Genomic DNA, 22,188 nt, shown 5'->3' on the forward strand with positions numbered 1-22,188 from the left:
ACCGATTAAAAAGAAGTTTAGTGAAATAGTAACAGAGCAGCTCTTAATGTTAAAGTGACAAAATAAACTCACTAAAACTTCAGCAAATGTAACTGCACTGCTAATTTGTTCAGTTAAAGACACGATAGTGCCCAAAGAGTTTGTGTGAGAGTCATTTTAAAAGCGTCATTCAAAACAACACAGTACTTCATTAGTTTGTCAAAATAAACATTTTCACTTTTAATTGGCTCAATAGGAAAAAATGAAAAAAAGGTATAAAAAACTTCAAATAAAAACATGTTAGAAATTAACAAAGATTCCCTCAACAGCTCTGTTGTATGTTGACAAACATCATGGATTATTTATTTATCCTGAAGTCTTGACAACATTTGGCATCACACGCTAAACTGAATCACACAGACAAAATGAGCTACAGCATAAAACAGATTTCACCTGATGCAGCTTCTCGGGTCGTTGGTGCCACGTGAGACCAAACACACTATTCTATCGTCAGTGCGAATCTTCTACAGCACGATGGAGCGTTTCCACAGCAGGTAAAGTAACACTGGACATCATTTTCACTTCGCTATAAGCTATTAATCAGGGGTGTCAAACATGAGGCCTGTAAGAAGCTCCGATCCAAACAAACCACCAAGCAAATTGTAAAAATTATTAAGAAATGCAAAGACCAGAACGATCAGTCATGTTGCCATAGTGACCTCGTTGCTATCAAAGTAGCCTCAAAGCCATGCAGTCAGTCTACTCTGCACCACAACAAAAAAAGACTGTAAAATTTAAATTAATTTATTTAAATTTATTTTACTGGTCCGGCCCGTTCAAGATGGAATTGGACTGAATGTGGAAAATGAACTAAAGTGTGTGTTTGACACCCCTAAACTATAAAACCAGTCACAGAATCAAACAGCTACAGATTCCTAAAGAGATCATTTCTGTCCAGCAGCAGGTTGACAATCAATGTGATCTCCAGCGCTGCAACATCTAAAGTCCCGTTTCCACCGCACAAACAGTACAAGAATAGAACGGGATGGTCCGGTCCGGTTCGGGTTTCCACCGCAAGAATTGTTGTTGGTACTGAAATAACCGCTCCAAAAGGTTGACGCTTTTTCGTCTCCCTTCTGTTGGGGTACTCAGGACAACTGAACGGGTCTGGTTTTGAGGAGCTGTCTGCTGATTGGTCAGAGATTTACTACACACCCTCAATATTTTAATTTGTCGGCTGTATGAATCCTCTGTTGTTAACATATTCAGCTTTGCACTGTTTTTTTGTTTTTTTGTTGCGGCGCAACTTTCATGTTGGTCATGATGCAACGGGAAGATCGGACTCGGACCGCGTCCACACACGGTGCGCCTGAGCACCGACCGGCTTTGTGCTGCCGGAGAGCGCCTGGGCGACGTCACCGGGGCCGGCCGGCGTTCGCTCTCTTGGAATCAACACAGAAGTTGCAGCTGCAGGTCTGTGGCTGCAAAAAAAAAAAAGTTAACAAAACAACGAGTGCAAAGCGGAGGAAGTAAACAACAACAGAGGATTCCTGAGGTCCAGATCAACCGCCCCGGCTGAGATTACTGTTACAACGTCACATATCTGCGGAGCTCTAAACCCCGCCTACATTTTAACCTACTTTCTCCGGTGGAAACGCATTTGGCTTTTCAGATTTGGCTCTGGTTACGCTTTGACGTGCTGCTCCGTAACGCTCCGTTCCGTCCCTGGATTTTTTTGTGAGGTGGAAACGAGGCTTAAGAGTAATTTTAAGGGATTCCAGCTTTTTTGATATAAATAATTAAAGACTTGAAGTTTGTCACCTGAGATCTTCCATAAAAATAACCTTTAAACACAAAACCTACATGAAGCATCAGACTGAGATTCTCATAGTTCCCAGCGAGGCTGTGGTCTGTACATCGACTCTGGTGCAGCCTCACTTCCTGCTGGTGGTCTAGTGGCTGCAGGACTGAGCGAGCAGCTCCTGGTGCTGCAGGCCGGCCTCCAGGTGGCGAGCCATGTGTCTGGACGTGTGCTTCATGTGTCGAGCTGCTCGGATGGCTCTGTTCAGGGAGTCGTCCACCGAGGTCCCCCTGTCCACCGACGGCGAGCGCCTCGTCTTGTGACCTCTGACCCCCGAGGGTGAGTCAGGAGGAGGAGGCACGTGGAGGGGTGACGAGTAGAGCCTGGGGAGGGGGAGAGGTCTGGATTCTCAAGAGGAAAACTTTCTCACAAAGCAGCTGAAATATGGTTTGACTTATAACAAAATGATGTTTGAGCATCTGATCGTCTTGGACAAAGTCAGAGTGTGACAATAGTGATGTTGCAGGTCAAAATATTTTCTTTCGGTCTCTTCCTCACACGACATGAGAACGACACCTTTAAACAAGAAGGGACTGTTTACACGACAAGGTTTTCAAGTGAAAATGGAAAACTATTGTGGTGTTTTTGGCGTCCGTTCACATGGTAACGGTGCTTGGAGCCACTGAAGACACAACTTTTAGAAAACGCTCCGTCTCCATGGAAATGGCAGAAACACTGCCAGAGCGCATGTACGACATGGCCGTAGTAAATACTGCTTCTGCACATGCTCAGTAGATGGACAATAACGACAAAATTGTCCTCCAGAGTGTCATCACTCCCACATTCTCCTGGGACTTGGTAGTTTTATAGTTGACAGTCACCGTAATACCAATCCAACGCACCGTTTACACGACAACGAATACGAGTGTATCCGCAAAACGTTCTTCACTTTTGAGGGGTCCGTTTACACTGTCAGTACCAATCCGTAAAAACAACTTGACTGAGTGTCCGTGTACTCCCATTGGTAATGTTTATAGCGTATTGTTCTCTATCCGCATGTGTGTGTGTGTGTGCGGGCTCATGACAAAAATAACAAACAGCACCCACTAGTGGCCCGACATGACCTCATTTTCCTAGTTTTTAGTTTTAGATCTGAGCACTCTGCTTTCTCTGTTGTTGAAACGTGTTGAACTAACACGTTTCAGGAATTTGAGGTTGACAAAAAATCCAGGAGTGCACATATGGAACCTGTTACTCACTAACTTCCTGGGAGAATGAATCCAGACACCTCATTCAGGTCGAGATCAACAAAAGCACCGTGATGTTCAACCTGTCAATCAATCTGCCTTTGCAGTGATTGGTTAAGGAGAAAGAGGGCGGGGTCGATCCACAGAGGGTGTTTGGTGTGTGTGTGTGTGTGTGTGTGTGTGTGTGTGTGTGTGTGTGTGTGTGTGTGTGTGTGTGTGGACAGAGGAAGCACCTACAGCAGCTGAGGTGGACACGCCGGCTGCCAGTGCAGCAGTGCAGGAGGATTCTCTGGGGATTCGCTGGTCTGGCAGGCGGCGGAGTGCGAGTGTCTGCAGCGGTCTGTGAGAGGCAGAGCAGGTCAGACTCTCCATTAACACTTTGTTTACCGCAGAGCGAGCGCATCATTAAGCTGAACGCGAACAGGAAGTCAAACTGCTGAGACGAGTTTCGTCATGAGTTACGAGACGAGAAGCAGCGTCTGTCTGACCTGGCTCGGGACGTCGCTGCAGTTCAAGGCCTCCACAGTGAGAACAGTGAGAATGGCTCGGCTCTCTGTCGCCACCATCTGGCCAAGAAAGTACGGACAGGACAGAGAGGAGACCATCAAACACTGGAGACGACCGATGAGGTTAAAACTGCTTTTAACGCTCTTGATTTAACTTGAAAGAGTCAAAAAAACTCAAGAAAGACTTCTTACGTTCAGACCGTCTGTGAAGTGACACACGGTGAGAACGAGGAGCAACTCCATGACTTCTGCTGTCAGATTCATCTGCTGCTTCAGACGTGAGTGCAGACATGACAGGAGGCTGCCCTGCAAAACACACACACACACACACACACACACACACACACACACACACAGATTATCCCCTGAACAAACTACACAGTTACATGTCATTATTGTTGTATATTACATGAATGCATAATAAAGTGGTCAGTCGTGTTATTCTGTTAGGAATATGGCATCAGTGTCCAGGTTCTATGAAAATTGTCCTTAATGTGTCTTAAACTGTCAGCAGAGTCGTCTGCAGTCGCACTAGAATCAAACTGGAGGGGAGGTGAGAACCAGAGGAGGAAGTGACGTCCTTACGGTGCTGCGTCGTCCTGCTGCTGTCCACAGTCACGTGCGAGCAGCGAGCGTCCGGTGCTGCTGGAGTCTGAGTGGATCTGGACACATGAGATGTCTGTGGAGTGTGTGACTGGACCGAGGCCGCCTGCAGCTCTGATCTGGACACTAAAAACAGAAACATTTTAATCAGGGGGGACAAACATGAGACTCACGGCCCTTTCAGTATGCAGGACGACCTCTGACGGATTACAAATCCCAAAGTATACATTGATTTTAATATTTCATTAAATGCTGAATTAATTCTCTGCGTTAGTCAAGCAGGAACAACAACACTGAAGCCAGGGCGTCACAACAGTGAAAACTCGCTACTTGATCAAGCACAGGAGCATTAGCGTCAGAGCCACACTGAGAATCAACAGGTCTTTGGCAGCAGGAAACAGTGCGGCAGGACAGACGTCGGCTCTTCTGGAGACGTTGTGAAACAAAGTCAAGCAAATGACTTCATGTTGAAAGTTCGAGAGTTTTTTTTCTACTTCTCTGAAACATGTAGGATTTTAGACACAAAGTTCTATAAGTTGGTGTTAAACGTGAGGCTCTGCTGGACTCACAGGCTTCATGTTTGTGTGCGGATCTCTTCTTGGCCGTCGGTCTGAGCGCGGACTCGTCCTCTTCATCAAGCGTCTTAGTTCCTCTTCTTCCCGCTCCGACGCGACGTTGCTGCTCCGCGGACCTGAGCAGTGCGAGGAGAGCAGCTCTCATTAAGAACTGAATTGTCATTTGGCCACAGTGGACACAGGGTAGCTGGACGTCACCTGATGCGAGGCGTCAGCAGGCCGCGTCCCGAGCAGCGCCGCTCAGATGAAGGATCTGCCTGCTTCGGACTCCTCAGTCCACTCTCCAGCCGCTCCTTCAGCCAGCTGACTTCAGCCTGCAGCGTCTGGATTGCATCGCTGAGATACGGGAACACAAATTATTTCTCAAATCACAAATCAGTGAGGTGAGACGACAACTTTGCATCCAATGACATTCCTTCTCCAAAAACGCAACGTCCAACTCAAGGAAATGTCAAACTCAAGCCAAGTCTGGGACACGTGAGCGCTCTAATGCTGCACTGGGGAAACGACACCAAGTCCAAACAGAAACTTATCAACCGGTTAATTATGTATAAAGTCTAATACAACAGTCCTGCCATGATGTCTGTCCAGCTTTTATTATCGCTGGCTGCAAGGATTTCATTCATTTTGTTAAAGAGTTTGTCGTATCTGAGCGTCAATATATTAAACTGAGGAGTGAAAATATATTACAAACACGTGGTTTAGTTATTAAATCATGATATTATTAGGTTATGTCATTTGTTGTGTCTTAACTGAATCACTGAAGCCAAAAGAAAAAAAGATATTTTAGAGTAAGAAAACAAACTATAAGGTCAGAGTTGGGATCGGGAGTTCTCAGGTTTGAATCCCACACCTGACATGTCACCACTGAGCATGACCCTTGACCCCCATCAGCTCCCTGGAGCGCTGTAATGTGTGATGGGATTTATGGTTGGTTATTAGCGTTAAATTACTGTAAGTAATTTATGAACATTTTTAATTATTAATGGAAGTAAATGGTCATTTTACTACTCCTAAAGTATTTGAGTAATTACTTAAAAGTTAGTAAATTATAGAAAATAATTTATTAATGAAAAATTATTAATTTGAATAAATTCGTTATTTATCTATTACTAATGAAATGGGGCACCACCAGATAAACTGGAAATAGCTAATTACCACAATATCAGTCTCGTTTGTAAAAGGTTTATTTAAGTTAATTAATATTTCTGTGTAAAATATAACAGTCTTAAATAAAAGGGAAGGTGGCTGCACCTCCGCATCCTAGAAATAGGATCGGTCAATGTAGGAAAAAAAAAAAGAATTTCCCCAAAGTGGTATGATTAGTTAGTTATAGTACAAAGTTGGGTGAAATTGAGGATTTTCATTTGAAATTAGCTTTTTAACAACATAATGCAACATCAGTTTCATCTTTCAGCTTGTTCAGCTCTCAGCAGCCGTCCACCTCAGGGTGTCAAACACATTTCAGTTCACATACAGTCCAAGTTCACCTCCAGTGGTAAAATAGTGCCATGATAACCTTACAATTTAAAAAGTTTTTCTTTGTAGTGTCGCAGAGTATACGCGATGAAAACGTCTATACTTTCGCAAAACTAAACAATTAGTACAGAAAATTACTACAATCTCAGCATGAAGCCAATTTTAATGTTAAGCTTCTGGTGCAAAATACGGTGACATGTCAAAAAATGTTGCTGTTGCATTATGGGAGTTTTTACAAACTCACCCTGACAGCTGGACTTTGAGGCTAATGCTAGTTTGATGTCTTTCATAGCAGCATCACTGATATCTCAGCTCGGGTCTCAGTGTTTTGTTGTGTGCACTACCCCTAAGAAATCTGTTAAAAAACAACAACAAAACAAAACAATGTGTTCTTTAAAAGTTTTACCATTTGCTTGGTGGTTTTGACCGGACTGGAGCCTCTTGAATTTAGCCCACGGGCTTTATGTTTGACACCCTCATCTAAACTGTTTTATTAAGTTTACTAACTCCAGGGCAGACAGTACATCCTGGACTGGTAAACATTCCGTCACAAGACTAACAGAGAGCCACATAATCTTATTTATTCATTCATAACTTTCTATCAAAACAGCAACTGAGATTAAAAGTCGATTTTTAATGGAAGATATGCTGCAGCTAGAACAAAAAAAAAACTGTTTAACAAAAAAAAGAAGAAAAAAAAGGTGATTAAGTTGAAAGCTAATTAAAAAAACAAGTAAATCCAGGAATCTAAATGCAAATTGAAAATATTTCGCAATGACAAAACATTTCAAAGTGGAAAGTGAATGAAAGCCCTTTTCTCCAACTTGACGCAGATATATAGAATAGAATAGAATAGATTTATTATTCCCAGGGAGAAATTGCTGATGGGACAGAAAGCGACAAACAGCACTGAGGCATCGTTTCTTACGTTGGTTCTTGAAAAATGAATTCTGTGTTTCTGTGCTGTTTGGCTCCATCTATCAGGCTTTTTCACTTATTAAGCAGGAGACAGTCGTATCTCACAATAGTAAACTTGCAGCTGCATTGTAATAACTCTGACATGGTCTTTCATTACAGAATCAATGGCAGAACTGGTGCACTGAGAGTGTGAGTGTACACACACAACCTGCATAAAAACAACCATGCAGTGCCACACCATGCAGGAAACACAAGGGGATACCTCCTAATATGCAACCTCACTCAAAAGCAGCCGACTCTGAAATCAAACACATATAAAAGGGTTGAGCGTGGTGGAGCTTTACATGACGGACGAGAGTAAACCTTCGCGATGAATATTGAGCAATCACATGGTGATTCCAGGTCAGGTTTCATCCTGGAGCCTCTGCAGGGACACGTGAACTTTGTTTGCACAGCCATCGTCATGGCAGCTGCTACTCACTCACACTCACACTCACACTCACACTCACACACTCACACACTCACACACACACTCACACTCACACACACACTCACACTCACACACTCACACACTCACACTCACACTCACACTCACACTCACACTCACACTCACACACTCACACTCACACTCACACTCACACTCTCACACTCTCACACTCTCACACTCTCACACTCTCACACTCTCACACTCTCACACTCACACACTCACACACTCACACACTCACACACTCACACACTCACACACTCACACACACACACTCACACACTCACACACTCACACACTCACACACTCACACACTCACATGCAGTCGGGCCCCTGAGTGGAGTTCGGTGCTGTGAGAGAATCTCCATGGTGACGGCGTGCAGCTGGAGACGAAGAGGAGGAGGAGGAGGAGCTCAGGTGGAAGGTGTGGACGGAGTCGACGGACTCGGTGTACCGGTCACTCCGATCACCTTCAGATTCAGTGTGAGCTGTGGAAGCAGGGAGACAAAACCGTGACGAGGGAGAATCAGAAAAACACCTCTCAGGATTGTTATTGTCTCAGTGGACGAGTACAAAGTGGAGACTCACCGTCGACCCCGGTGTGTTGAGTCCAGCGCTGCGGAGAGCAGGAGAAAGTTCCACTCTGCGGTTCCTGCACTCTTCTCCTGGGCTGCTGGAGGCCAAGGCGGGGGGCCGCGGTGGGCCCTGGAGCCGTGCCACCATGTGATTGTGAAGGAGTTGATCCGTATGGACGCCCAGAGTTTCCCACCAGAGACACTGAAACACTGATGCACAGCATCAGGAATATCAGACATGTGTGTGTGTGTGTGTGTGTGTGTGTGTGTGTATGTGTGTGTGTTTCAGGTTATTACACGGTGCAGTAAATGTATGAAAGGAAAGATGCAGTGCAGGACTCATCACCTCTCTGTCGCCCTCTGCTGGAGAGGACTCTGAGCTGCAGTGGGAATCACACGACTGCTTTCTGAGCCAATGAAGCCGCTGTCCGTCTCCGGAGAAATAATCCCATCCTGGTCAACACACGAGCCAGCCGAGTATAAACACAGCATAGACTTAACAGTGAGAGAGTTGTCATTGTAGAATCCATAAAGAAAAGTTAGGATTTAAGGAAAAGTTTTAATAACCACTGCTGTACTATTACTGCTGCATTGCCAATTATCCAAAAAGGAAGTTTCAGTTAAATCAAACACACAAAATAGAAAGTACAGTTTGATTTCATTAAATAAAAACAATTGTCAGGAATGTTTAAACTATATGAGAATTTTTAAATGTAAAAATTCTAAAGGCCACATGAGACAGATTGATTGGTCCACACCGCATTTCTGAAGGAAATCGGGCTCAATGCCTGACTGTAATTCACCCTGACAGTTTCCAACATGTCTGACCTGGGAGAGCACTCTCCTGCTCCCGTCCTGAGTCTTGGAGCTCCTCCTCTCTGACGCAGCGACGTCTCCCAGGCTGCTCAGACTGCTGCTGTGAGACCGGCCCTCCTCCAGCCTCCTCCTCCTCCTGCTCCTGCTCCTGGGGTGAAGCCCAGCGTGGGCTGGTGTGGTGGGCTGGCTGAGGACCGGGCTCTCTGGAGGACTTCCTCCGCGTTGCTTGCTGGTGCTGATAGGAGAGGAGTCCTGGTCCGATTTGACTCTCCTGCTAACAGAAATGAAATAAAGCCGTGTGTCAGACACAAACATCACTATGATACTTTATGTGGCTGTGAAGACTAACCTCTGTGAGATCGAGCTCTGGACATCTTTGGTTACACTTCCTCGTCTCCCGTACTCTTCCTCAACTCCAGACTGGAAGTCTCTTTGTAAAGGGGCAGTAATAGGAACACACTCCCTCAGGCTGTGCATACGATGTTTGGGAAGTTCCTTGAAGCTTTCATCACTGGACAGACAAAAGGACAAGCCTTCAGAGGGACATCCTGAAATCATGTTGAGGGAAGTTTTCAACAAAGATCAGCACTTACGAATCAAACGGCACGAGAAAGTCCGATTCGGCATGTCTGCGTTCAGGTTTCAGAGGTTTGAGGGAGAAAGAAAGGAGCGATTTGTCATATTGTGCCTCCTCTTCATCACTCTCTTTGGCGATGGAGCTCAACTCGCCTTCAGCTGCCTCACCAGGACCATCCAGAGACGCTACGAGTGGACTCTAAAAGACGATCCATGTTCAAAACTTGAATATCATTCGGTGTCTCTGCTTCCCATTGATAAGACTAGAATTAAATAAAATGCTTTTGTTAGCACCTGAGGATGAGTCGGGGTTCCTCCCCACTCAGAAGAAGATGGGCGGTTGGTTTGATGATGAGGACGAGGAGGAGGCGCCTCACAGACCAGCTCCTCCTGCAGCTTCTGTTCCACCTGCTCCTTCAACGCCTCTAAATGCAGCCCGCACTGGAAGACCAGGCCCTCCAGCTCGCTGATCGGAGCACAACAAGCCAATCATCAGTGCGCCGAGGTCCAGAACCAGAACTCTGGAGTAGAGTCTTTTATCTTACCGTTCCGGGTCAAAGTGGCTCGTCTCTGCTCCTTGCTGTCGCAGGAGTTTGTGCTCGTCTCGTGTCAACAGGTAGCCCTTCTCCAGGGAGTCCAGCCCCTCGGCCAGGTGAGAGAGACTCTGCAGAAGAGCAGCAGCGTTTCAGAGGGAAAATGAGCAGCAATAAGCTCAACAACAAGCCGAACCAGCTTACCACCACTTGTTCATGAGGTTTGAGTTTTCCACTTTTCAGGAGATTCTCAAAAGTCTGCAACTGAGCAAAGAATGCAAAACTGTTAGTGCTGATAACGCTCATCATCATCATCATCATCATCAGCATCAGCATCCTCACTCAGCAGAAGGAGACACTGTCTGCTGGGTTGTGGGAAGTCGGTTACCTGCTGCAGGAACTTGTCGGCCTGACCGAAGAGAATGGAGGTGAGCTGCTGTCCCAGCTGCAGCGGGTTCGTGGTCGAGGAAGGAGAACCTCCTGATGGACACAGAGGAAAACGGCGTCTTAGCGACATTGACACACACACAAGACAGCTTTCCTACATGTCAGGGAACCAGTGTTTACATACAGACACTTCAATAGAACTCAATTATTACATGAAAACAAAAACTTCTTTGTGAATTTGAAACATCGAAAAATGAGCATGTCACCGTTTCAGTTTCAATGTTTTTAGCTTTTCGATGGAGACGTCCACTTAAAATCCATGACGGATTTCTGAAAGTCCCGCAGATTCCCTGCGATTCTTCTCGACCGACACTACAGGAGGAACCACAGACCACCACAGACAGAACAGACGTACCCCGATGAGTGCTGCGTTCATCTGGAGGAACAGCAGCCGAGTCGATCTCGGCTCTGCTCGCCTGAGGAAAATCCAGCTGGATGAACTTTAGAGCGTCGTGGTTCACTGCTGACTGCACACAGTGGCCGGGATTCGGAGGGTCGGAGTACAGGTTTACCTGGTGAGAGACGGAGTAACAACACACGCTCACAATTATTTCAGAACGTGGTCACATTTTGGAATGGACTTTCTTTTCCACTGTTTTATTACAAAAGTAGAAACACTCTTGGAATAGTTCTCTGTGGCTGTCTTTACAGTGACATACGTGTGGCTGGACAATGTGAGGACAAGGTCAAAAGCGCTCCGCTCCTGAAGCACTCTCAGCATTAATGAGAGTAAATGAAGGTCCGTCCAATTGAAGCAGTTTCAGCAGTGAATCATCACATGAAAGACCACAGACACAATTACTACTTTGACTCAATCATCAAAATGATGCAGCAGTTTTTTAACCTCCTTAACCATGACAACCATGTAAACAATGAGTTTTTAGACCCACAGGCAGAGTGAAACAAACTTAAACTGAACTGACGAAATACTTTTTGCCCAAACTGAACGGTTTGGTTTTGTAAACATATAGACATTTTCATCACGTACCCTGGAGTATAGGAGATATTTATAACAGAAAGAGTTGAGTGAATTTTAATGTGAACCTTGTATTCATGTCATCATGGTGACGTAAATAAACAGGATGACCCACCGGCATAGAAAAACAACCCACACACTCACAGCTCTGCTTTCATCACTTCGACCAGGAGTGTCAAACACATTTCAGTTCATTTTCCACATCGTAGCACGATTTCATCTCACGTGAGCCGGACTGGTAAAATAATGACTTAAGAACAGTTCCATTTAAAAAAACTTTAAAGTTTTTTTTTGATGTGACGCAGAGCACACGTGATGAAAATGTCTATATTCTTACAAAACCAAACTGTTACAACAGAAAATCACTACAACCTCAACATAAAGCCCCTTTTAATGAAAACCTGTTTGGTGCAATCCTGTTGCTGTGTCTTCAGGAAATTAGTTTAAGATAAATCTAATTTAGTTTTCTTTGAAATTTTGAACATTTGCTTGGTGGTTTGGCCGGATTGGAGCCTTCTGTTTGCGGGTTTTAGCAAACAGGCCTTATGTTTGACACCCCTGACTTCACCCTAAACTCAAAATCCGGTGAGTTCACAAAAAAAAACTTCATGTGTCTCTATATTTCAGCGAATCCTCTTGATGTGAATGTGTAAAGAGATGCTGGCGACCACGTGTAGGTAAAACACATCCACAAACAGAGCATAGTGACATAACTATATGATCAAGTGACAAGACAAGCTGAAGCTGATGACCTAAATTTTAAAGATAAATCTGTCTTGTCCTCAATAAATCAATGCAGGGAAAGATCTCGATGTAACAGACATGAAGAATGGCCTCTTGTCGTTAAATGGGAGGAAAAGCTTTCAGGTGGTTCACTTCTGACAGCGTGTTTCAGTGTGAAGCCACAGCCTGTGCTGAGCTCAATGTGCAGTGGGCGTGGGGTGAGACAGATGGTGCTTCAGTGTTCTGATGGAGATGGAGGAGGTGAGGCAGGGAGCGCCGTAAGCTGATTTTAATTGGCTCTGATTGTAAAGGGGCCGACTACCCTTTAGAGGTGACACTTCAGCACTCCTCCTGGATCTCCTTCATTTAATTCTGATCCCACTCAGGTGAGCCCTTCTAATCGTTTTGATTCAGACGTAGTGCTCTGCCGGTGGTGCTCTGACACTGTCTGGATCTGGGCCGTTGCTTCTCTATAACCCTGTAACGTCAAAATGAAGCTGAGAAATAGTGACGCAGCAGGCTCGGAGTCAAAATCACACATTTTCTCCGATTCACCACCACTTTGCCTCTGATCAACTTCAACATTAACGCCAAGTGGCTCAGGCTCCATTTACATAATGCTTCACGTGAAAACTAATTTTTGTTTACATGGCAATGTTTTGAAAACGATGCCCGTTTACACGGCAACAGCAGAAACACTGAAAATGCTAAGTTACCATGTTGGGTCACTAGAAAGTCCTGTTGGTTGTTTTTGTAATGAAGCCACACACGTGCAGAGAACCATATGTTATAAACATTTAAAATGGCGAGTACATGGACATTTGTATGGACAGACAACGAATTGGACGCTATTAGGAGTAAATCTCAACTACAAAACTACCAATATGGAGCATAAAACTAGAATACGGACTTGGAGTCATGACACTCTGGAGGTTGCCATGTTTGCTATTGTCCATCTACTCGCGCATGTGCAGAACTATTTACCAAGGCCATGGTGAACATACGAGCCCTGGGAGTTTCCAGAAAGTCTGGTTTTCGTCCAACTTACATTGCAATGGAACCCGAGCTGTTTCAAGAAGATTTACCTTGTTTCCAAAACGTTGAGTTTTCAGTAGTTGGACACCTAACACACAACAAGAGTTTTCTATTTTCACTTGAAATTGTTGCCGTGAAAAGAAAAAAGATTCTATAGTTCTCTGTAATGCCATCAAAAAAGACTGGACTCATCAAACCATGGACAAAAAACACAACCTTTGTAGATTCCCTGTGGTATTACCTAGAGTCAAGTCCTGTGAGTTGAGAGGCGGGGGCTTCTCTTGAAGGTTTCACACACCTCCTTGATTGGACAGAGAGTTGGGGAATTAGGAGGCCAAACCAACATTATAAAGTCTCTCTGTAAAGCTTTTTCCTGCCTCCAGCTGTCTGTTTCCTTCACACAGTGCATCCTGCTGCCGTTGGCCCTCGTGGGTAAAGCGCAGCTGGCAGACCAGATGAAGTCGATACCTGAATATTGAACGAGTCAGTAGAAGCAGTCTCAGAGGTCGATTCTCTGGTGCATCTGGCTGTGAACTCGCATCAATCTCTTGGGTAACCGCAACTTTGTTCCTTGGTTCACTAGGTGATGGAAATGTGCTCCCACTGCATGGTGGACACACTTCATAAGATTTTCTGGAGAGGATCCAATTCAGTCGTCACGGACAGGTCTGTCAAAGTCACCGAGGTCTGAGAGCCTGCTCATTTATTCAGCTTCCAGCTCATTAACTCCAATAATTGGCAGTTGACTTTCCTCTTAATGTATCCCACTGACAGTTGGTGCCATTAGAAGATAATTAGTTATTCACTTCACCTGTCAGTGGTTTCAATGTTGTGGCTGATTGGTGAATAATATGGTTCACTTCAAAAAAGCCTGAATTTTACCCTGGTCCTGATTAATGTACCTGCATATCACTTTAACATGACTACAGGCTAACCCCCTCTTCTCAGTGTCTACTGATTTAATCTTAAGGTCAAACTAGCATTGGTGGGAGGTGGGAAGACCTGGAGAGGAGAAAGCTCAGCTGGAGGGAGCTCTGGGAAATGGAAGCAAGCAACATTAGCTTTTTCATGAGAGCCACCGATGATGTGCTCCCATCTTTATAAAACCTCCACTAATGGTACGGCGAGGCTCCAACCTGTCCTCTCGGCCCAGCTCCAGCATCTCAAACACATCTCGACTCGTCCAGTGACCGCTGTGAAAGGACAGCTGACAAGATGGGAAAGTCTGTGTGACAGCTCAGAGCAGGGGTGGACAAACTACGGCCCACGGACCACATTCGGGCGGTGGTCTTTTTAATCCAGCCCGCCGAAGATTGGTACAGAATCGCCCAAATCAAATCATCATGATTATGACTGCATTCATTGGAGCTTGTCCTGTAATTGCCAGTGCGCCACCGGGGGGCGCATTAGGTGGCAAAGGTTACTCTGCTGGTCCCCAAATCTATAATTAACTAAAAGAATAAAAAAAAAAAAAAAAAAGAAGGACCAGACTATGTACAGATAAATAGCTACTAAAAAAAGTTTGCAAAAATAAATAAAGTACATTATTATATTGAGTCTGTAGTTAAAGTTGCTACTTGTTATGAAGTCTATTGTGATAAATGTATCTGTATTTATTTATTAAATTTTGAATAATAGCCTTCCAAAATTATGATTATACTTTATTATAAATTATACTTCATTATATTTAAAAATAAATAAATATGTAATTTAGTTATACCTTTTAAACAGATCTTAATATATATATATTATTCAGTCTAAATATAATAGTGCTATATAATAGCGGCGAAGCGGTGGGGTTTAATAAGTTGTACTTCTCTCCTATTTTCACCCTCCTTTTTGGACATGCATTACTTATTCAGTCTGATTGGTGAAATAACTTTGGTTGATTGATGTACACTGTTGATTTTAATATTTCAATCTGAGCATGTTCCAAAATAAAAAGTGAAATGAAATGAAACAAATCACCTCACAGGTCCAAGAGGAGTGATGAACACCTCAGATCTGTTCTGAGATTTACCACAACAAAACTAACACAAGACTTCAATATACTGGCAAAAAAAGGGTGATCAACAACATTGTTCCCACTAAAAGTGAATATAAGTGTTCACACTGGAATGCCTTTTTAATGTCCATGTTTGATATGTATGCATCTGATGCTGGCTCCTCAAAATCAGACTCGTTCACTTGTCCTGAGTACCCCAACAAAAGGGCGATGGAAAAGCATCAACCTTTGGAGCGGTTATTTCCGTAAAATCCACAATTCTTGCGGTGGGAACCCGAACCGTACCTGACCATCCTGTTCCATCCCTGCACTTTTAATTCGGTGGAAACTGGGCTTTCAGTGGAGAAAAAGATCAGAGGGCCCAGACCTTCCTTCCTTCCTTCCTTCCTTCCTTCCTTCCTTCCTTCCTTCCTTCCTTCCTTCCTTCCTTCCTTCCTTCCTTCCTTCCTTCCTTCCTTCCTTCCTTCCTTCCTTCCTTCCTTCCTTCCTTCCTTCCTTCCTTCCTTCCTTCCTTCCTTCCTTCCTTCACCCTGCTCCCTACTGGGTTTGTCACAGTGACGTGACCTGTATGTTTGATTTGAGACAATCTTACTACAAAAAGCTGCCTCTTATACCACTGACACACACACACACACACACACACACACACACACACACACACACACACACACACACACACACACACACACACACACACACACATACACACACACACACGGTGATGACCCGTCACTATTTGATCCAGTCACAAACTCGCTTCCCGAATGACCAACCCTGTTCAAAGAACTTTCAGTTATGAACTGTCCATATTCACATTATTTCACGACTGTGGTGGCATTTCAGAACTGTGCGTAAACACAATTTGATATCATTCAATATTTCCATTCATATAATGCCGATGTCTAAAGTCTAAACCTGCATGTATAATTTGAAGACTTAAAAATTGGATCAATAATAAATATGAGGCTGCTGTGATTCTGCGCCTGTGCTCGCCATCATAGTGATGAATCACTGCAGGATCTCCAGATTAACTACCTTAGCTTCCAAACGGAGACGATCGATGGTGTTCTCCGCGGCGGCGTACTTGGTCAGCAGTCTGTTGTAGTCTTCCTGCAGACGGAGGAAACAAGAAGGGGAGAGGAATAAATACGTGAAATGAAAGAGAAAACAAAGTGGACGGAGACGTTCACTGATATAAACTGCAAGAAAAGCTTGAAAGTCGCCAGTTCGCATCAATGTTTTATATCCATTATTACGTGCTCTGTGCTTATTCATGGTACACACACTTGACTTGTGTTGTTGGTCTTCCTATTAAAAGTGTTGCCTTGCCGGGTTGGGGGGGGCGGTGGGTGGGCCTGTTCCCGGGGGTGCGGTGGGACTCGCCGCCGGGGTTGGGGGGGCTCTCGGCCCGCTCGGCCCGGGGGCCCTGCTCCGGCCTTTTCTCGGCTTGGCGGCTTGGGTCGGGGCCTGGGGCCCTGTGCCCTTTGTCCTTCTCTTGTGGGCCCCTCTTGCCTGGGGGGGATTCCTCTCTGCATTCTCCGTCGGGTGCTTTTTGGGCGGGGGCGGGGCTCTCTGGGGTGGTTCGCTGGGGTCTCCCCAGGCCTGGGGGGCTTCTGTCTGCCGGGGTGGCGGTGTCCGGGCGCGGTGGCCTCGGACCCCGGGGTGTCACCACGGGTCCCCCCACAACAGTTCCGGCCACACCCAGTGGACAAGCCACACACACTCACACACACATACACGCACACACACACACACACACACTTTCACTCCTCACGAAAGGTGCTTCTGAAGTTGCTTGTTGTCTGTCATCATTTGCTCAAACTTTAAAAATCATGTTCCTCTTTTGTTGTTGCCTCTTTGTTATTTCATGTTCCTGCTTCACGTTACTGTCTAGATAGAGCTGCTCAGGCTGGTTAAATCTAGGAAATCATCTTACTGTCTAGATAGAGCTGCTCAGGCTGGTTAATCTAGAAAATCATCTTACTGTCTAGATAGAGCTGCTCAGGCTGGTTCAATCTAATAACAGTTGGAAAGTATTTGGATGAGTGTGATTATTGCAAATAATATATGTAGCACAACAAGGACATTGTATGTTATCCCCTTCCCCCCTCCCCCCTCCCCCCTCACCCCCCCCCCCCCCCACAACTTTCTTCTCTCTCTTCTCTTCTCTCTCTCTTTGTGCGTTCCCCCCCCGGTCGTGTATGGCAGCCATGCCAACTTCTGACGGAGAAGGCAACAGGAGGAGACTCCAGGTCTCTCCCTGTTGCAAGACCAAAAACTGTTCTGACTCCGAAGGCTCTCAATCACATCATATTGTTGGCCCAAGCTGCCGAACAGGACAAGGGCAAAAAAAAAGTAAAAAAAAAAAAAAAAAAAAAAAAAAAAAGTGTTGAGATATGTTGAACCTAAAACTGTTAATGTTTAACTCTGATTCTATAGATTAAATGTAGGATATTGGATGAAAAAAACAACTAAATACATACGCTGTTTTTTTTCCGCCTGTATCTCAGTGATTCATGTGTCATGGTTTCTGTTGGTACCTGGAGCTGTTCGAGCAGCGAGGTGGCCTGCTGGCGGCTCCTGAAGTCCTGAGGCATGGTGGCGACGGCGACGCTGCTCGACTGAGCAGGAGCTTCGTCGGTGGTGTTCAGCAGCAGAACTTCTTTCACGATGTCAGCAGGAGATTTGAACACCAGCGGGGCCTCGGGAGCGAGGGGGTTCTTCTTTGAGAGTCGGCTCTTCGGGGGCTTGTAACCACCTTTGGGGAAATGAACCTTGGCCTCCACCTTGGAGAGGTCAGGTGTGTTGGGAACCGGAGTCCCTTTTCTACATGTGGAAAACCAAGACCAACAAAAGTTAAAAAAAAAAAAAAAGTGAATGTGGCTGGATGATAAAGATAGACAAGAGTTAAGATACTGTGGCTCACCTGTACTGATCAGGTTCATTTGGACTCCCGCTTCTGTGCTGTTTGCACTTCACAGACTCTGTGGATGCGTGTAAAGTCTTTATACATGAATCTTCATGAGAGTATGTTCTTATGTTTCTCGGTGAGGCAGTGAGGTGAGGTGACTTGCATTGCTTATCAGAGTGTTCAGATCTTTTCCCAGGACTTTCACTGTCCCAATAGGAACCGACCTGCTCAGAAAGCATTCGATCCGGCTGAAGAGAAGCCCCGGCCTTGAACTTGGGCCGGGGAAGGCAGGATGAGGATCTGAGGCTTTTACGGCTGCTGTGTGATTCGGGAAAACTTTCTAAGAAGCTCATTTCTGGAAAAGTTTCTGCATCTATTCCTGGGGCGGAGGCTAACTCTTCAGCGGTGAAATGCAGCAGGTGAGGCAAAGCGGGTACAGACTGAGACAGTCTGTGTTTGGAGACGCCAGCAGGTTCCACATGTGGCAGGAGAACGCTGCACGATCGTGTCAGGCCGATCCGCCCAGGAGTTTCTGCAACACCAACCGCTCCAGACGTGCAGGATTGTTCATGTTTGCAAGTATCACTTGTTTGGATCTCTTCCTCCTCATCTGTCATGTCCAGCTGCTCAGTCCTCTGCTGCTTCGTCCTCTGCCTCACATCCTCATCCTCAGCCCATGATCGGAAGCCAGCTTTGATATTATTACCTAGAAGAAACAAGCAGAATGAGGAACTAGAAAAACGGTATTTTCATGCTCCTGCTCAATAGCCAAACCAAAATTGAAAGGACTAGACATGAAATACAAAACTATACTCTCATGATTCTCATGAGTCATGACAGTGTAATGATCAGTGTCGTTGTATTGTAATCTTTACAATTTTTTGTGAAGTGAACACAAAAAGCAGATAACATCTTTTCAGACATAACTGACAGAAAATCTCTGTATTTGAGTATTCAAACTCAAAAGGAAAGCATCAAGGTTCTTCTAATCAACTGGTTTGTGTTAATTGAGGATTTTATTCCGTGTTAAATCTTCAATAAAGCTGACAGTTTAAAACTAAACCTGAGACTTCTTATATCATCCTACTGGACTGGTGTCCAACCTGTCAGCGCAGGAGAAAAGAAAAGAAAAAACACTCCATCCATCCATCCATCCATCCATCCATGGCTGCAGTGTGATTTTTGCCCATCCAGAAACTTCGGAGGGGGATTTGCTGCCAGTTCAGAACCGTTCCCTTAATTAACATGGTGTTTAGGGCAGCTTTACATTGGCAGCATTTACCAAAAGGAACATGGCTTCTTTTCCTTTAAAAAAAATTATATTGTAAAATTCAATTTTCTGTTGAATGCGAAAAATGATAACACAATAGAAAATGGCTACACATAATTTTATACCTATATTAATGGATTCTTGGCTTTTCTCATTAACATCTGGTCTTGTGCAATCTACAACTTTCAGAAACTAACGAAGATGCAGATGCTAAGAAATGGCCCATTAGTTGTTAAAATTGTTTATGTGATGTTTATATGCAATTTGAGGCAAATCCAAAAGGATGTTGGGATTTTGTTTTTGAATATGCTAATTTCACAATGAAAAACCCAAATGGAACCTAAATAGGACACGTTGAGCTTTAAACTTTTCTTATGAGAGTTATTTACAATAACTAAGAAGGTCAAAGGCAAGATCATTCCACAAATACAATCAATTGAAAAAGCTCCACAAACGTTTGACTTACAGGATGAGGGTTTTGGTTCGTCTCTCAGTGATTTAGTTTGGCTGGAGCTCGTTTCCTGAAGTCTTGCATCCTGCACACGGCCTCTTGGCGTGAGGGATCCAGGAAGATCAACAAGAGGTTCTCCCATCTCCACATCCTCCAGGGCCTCCGATAGTCCTATGATGCCATTCTCGTCCATCTGGCTGGCAAAGTCATCCTCACTCTCCGCTTGCTCTTCCTCCATCTCCTCCTCCTCCTCCTCCTCGTCGCCCTCCCAGACTTCGTCGGATGTTTCTGTGCTGGTGGGTGAGGTGCGGACTGGGGCCGGGGTCCAGAACGGGACCCCTGCTGTGGCGTTCCTTCTGGTTTCCATTGAGCTTGTGGCAGACGGTTACCGTCTCAGCCGGGCACCGGACCCTTCTGTTCGCTCTCCAGTTTCTCTGCAGTGACGGAGACTTTCAAAGCCATGGTGAAGAGAGGCCACAGGCAGCAGTGCAGGTCATGAAGACCCTCGCAGTCCCAACATGGAGCTTCAAATGTTTCAATCAGTCTTCAGCATTGGGGAACAAGGAGCCTTTATAACCTGTGGAAAAAAAGTAAATGCAGATATGAGTGACAACTGTTCAATATGTCTTTCATTGTGCTGCGGCTCTTTTTGGATGTTCACCATCTCTTTTTGATACTTTGTAGCTTGTGAGTCATTTATTTGTCTTGTTCTGACCATTTCTAGTCGAGTTAAGTCTGCTTTTCATGGTTTAGTTTGTCTGTCCCTTTGTCTGTGTCTCATTTTGGTCATTTCTGACCCAATGAACCACTTTCCGACTTACTGAGTCAGCTACACCGTTCTGTGTTTTAGCCAAAAATTTGAAATCCAGCAACAATAATTTGTGACCTGGTGGGCTTACAATGTACAGAGCTCAAGCAGACACTGGTAGACGATGTAAATTTAACACAGGTAGAGGAATTCCACTGTACCAGAGAGGCAATATTGAAACAAACACAATCTTGCACTGCTATACATGCAATCCGTCGGTTCACCTTGTCTGAATGCTGAAAGGCATTCACACATCAGTGACCCAAATGATTTCATTTGGATCACTAATGGATCACTTCATTATTATTCTGACTTCTTTGCTGCTGCGTTTTATCTCCTGCAACCTTTAACTGATTTGAACCGTTGAAATATAAAAATGTGCAGCTTGTTCATGAGATGACTGCTCTGCTGTGTGCTTTTTATGTCTTTAACTGTTTCAGAATAAATCATAAAAAACAGAAAAACAGAGATTTCTGATCCATGAAGCCTTGTCTGTGCTTCACTGTTGCTGAAATGACTCCAAAAGTGTTTCCCTGCTGCTGCTCTGCTCGCTGGCTGCAAAACGTGGACTGGATGTCCCGAAGGGAGGCGGGTCTCAATGAGACGCGGAGTCATGAGTCAGGACATCCATTCCACAGTTTGCAGCCAGCGAGCAGGCTAACGTAGCAGCACTGTCCTATCAAACTTTTCATGACAACATGTCGCTGTTTGGACGTGTTTTATGCTTAAAGCACCACAAAGCATGTGGATGTTTGTAAAGCCGTTATACAGCGAGGCGGCCGCTCTGCAGCCAGACGTCACCGTTTTAAAATGCCAGCTCGCCGAGGAGAACAGCACTGACATCAAAACAATGAACAGCTCACTCCTCCACGCTGTAGCAGGTGATTCACACCTCCGTGAAGCTGCCCCCTACTCCACGTAAAACTCCCTGAAAATAGTCCCAATCATTTGTGCTGCGTTGCTAAAGAATGGGAGATCAGCTTTATGCAACCTTCAGCATTCACACTTGCATTTTCTTCTGGTTTAGCTTTAGCTCCCTCAAAGCCCACTGTGCTGTGTAGCGGCTTTTGTTTCTAGTCTTGAGTCGACCAACATGCAGCATTAAAAGGTTGAAAGTTGACAACAGCCTAAGGCCCCATTTACAAGATAACATTTCAAGAGAAAATGCATAGGTTTTGCTTATTTGTTTCAGAAAAGTTTTGCATTCACACTGCAATGTTTTGAAAACGATGTCTGTTTTTGTGCCCGAAATGCAAAAAAAAACTATGTTGATTTCATGAAGTGGGTGCTGTTGTTTGTTTTTGTTGTGAAACAAAACACACACATGCTCGCAGACAACAACACGGTATAAAGTGGCTCAAAGCAATGTCATTAAAACAGAAACCCAAAACGCATAGAAAGTTTTCCATTTTCATTTGAAAACGCTGTCATGTAATCACATACTCATACAGGTGAGCTTCAATTAAAACA

At 44.7% G+C, this 22,188-nt stretch overlaps 1 protein-coding gene across 1 annotated transcript; it reads right to left on the bottom strand.

Moving 5' to 3' along the window:
• Positions 1-1,931: 1,931 nt before the first annotated feature.
• On the bottom strand, positions 1,932-20,277 carry akna (AT-hook transcription factor; the record flags this gene model as incomplete). The annotated part of the gene is made up of 21 exons (XM_080477041.1): positions 1,932-2,163; positions 3,265-3,367; positions 4,119-4,262; positions 4,706-4,827; positions 4,910-5,047; positions 7,912-8,080; positions 8,188-8,369; positions 8,514-8,620; positions 8,996-9,119; positions 9,577-9,758; positions 9,854-10,025; positions 10,105-10,223; positions 10,297-10,356; positions 10,481-10,572; positions 10,895-11,051; positions 16,314-16,388; positions 17,819-18,104; positions 18,205-18,281; positions 18,414-18,721; positions 18,776-18,895; positions 19,926-20,277. 21 exons carry the CDS (start codon positions 20,275-20,277, stop codon positions 1,932-1,934), a joined length of 3,321 nt encoding a protein of 1,106 aa, XP_080333167.1.
• Positions 20,278-22,188: the final 1,911 nt, after the last annotated feature.

Source organism: Lipophrys pholis (assembly GCF_963383615.2).
Source record: "Lipophrys pholis genome assembly, chromosome: 12".
Classification (NCBI taxonomy): Eukaryota; Metazoa; Chordata; class Actinopteri; order Blenniiformes; family Blenniidae; genus Lipophrys; species Lipophrys pholis.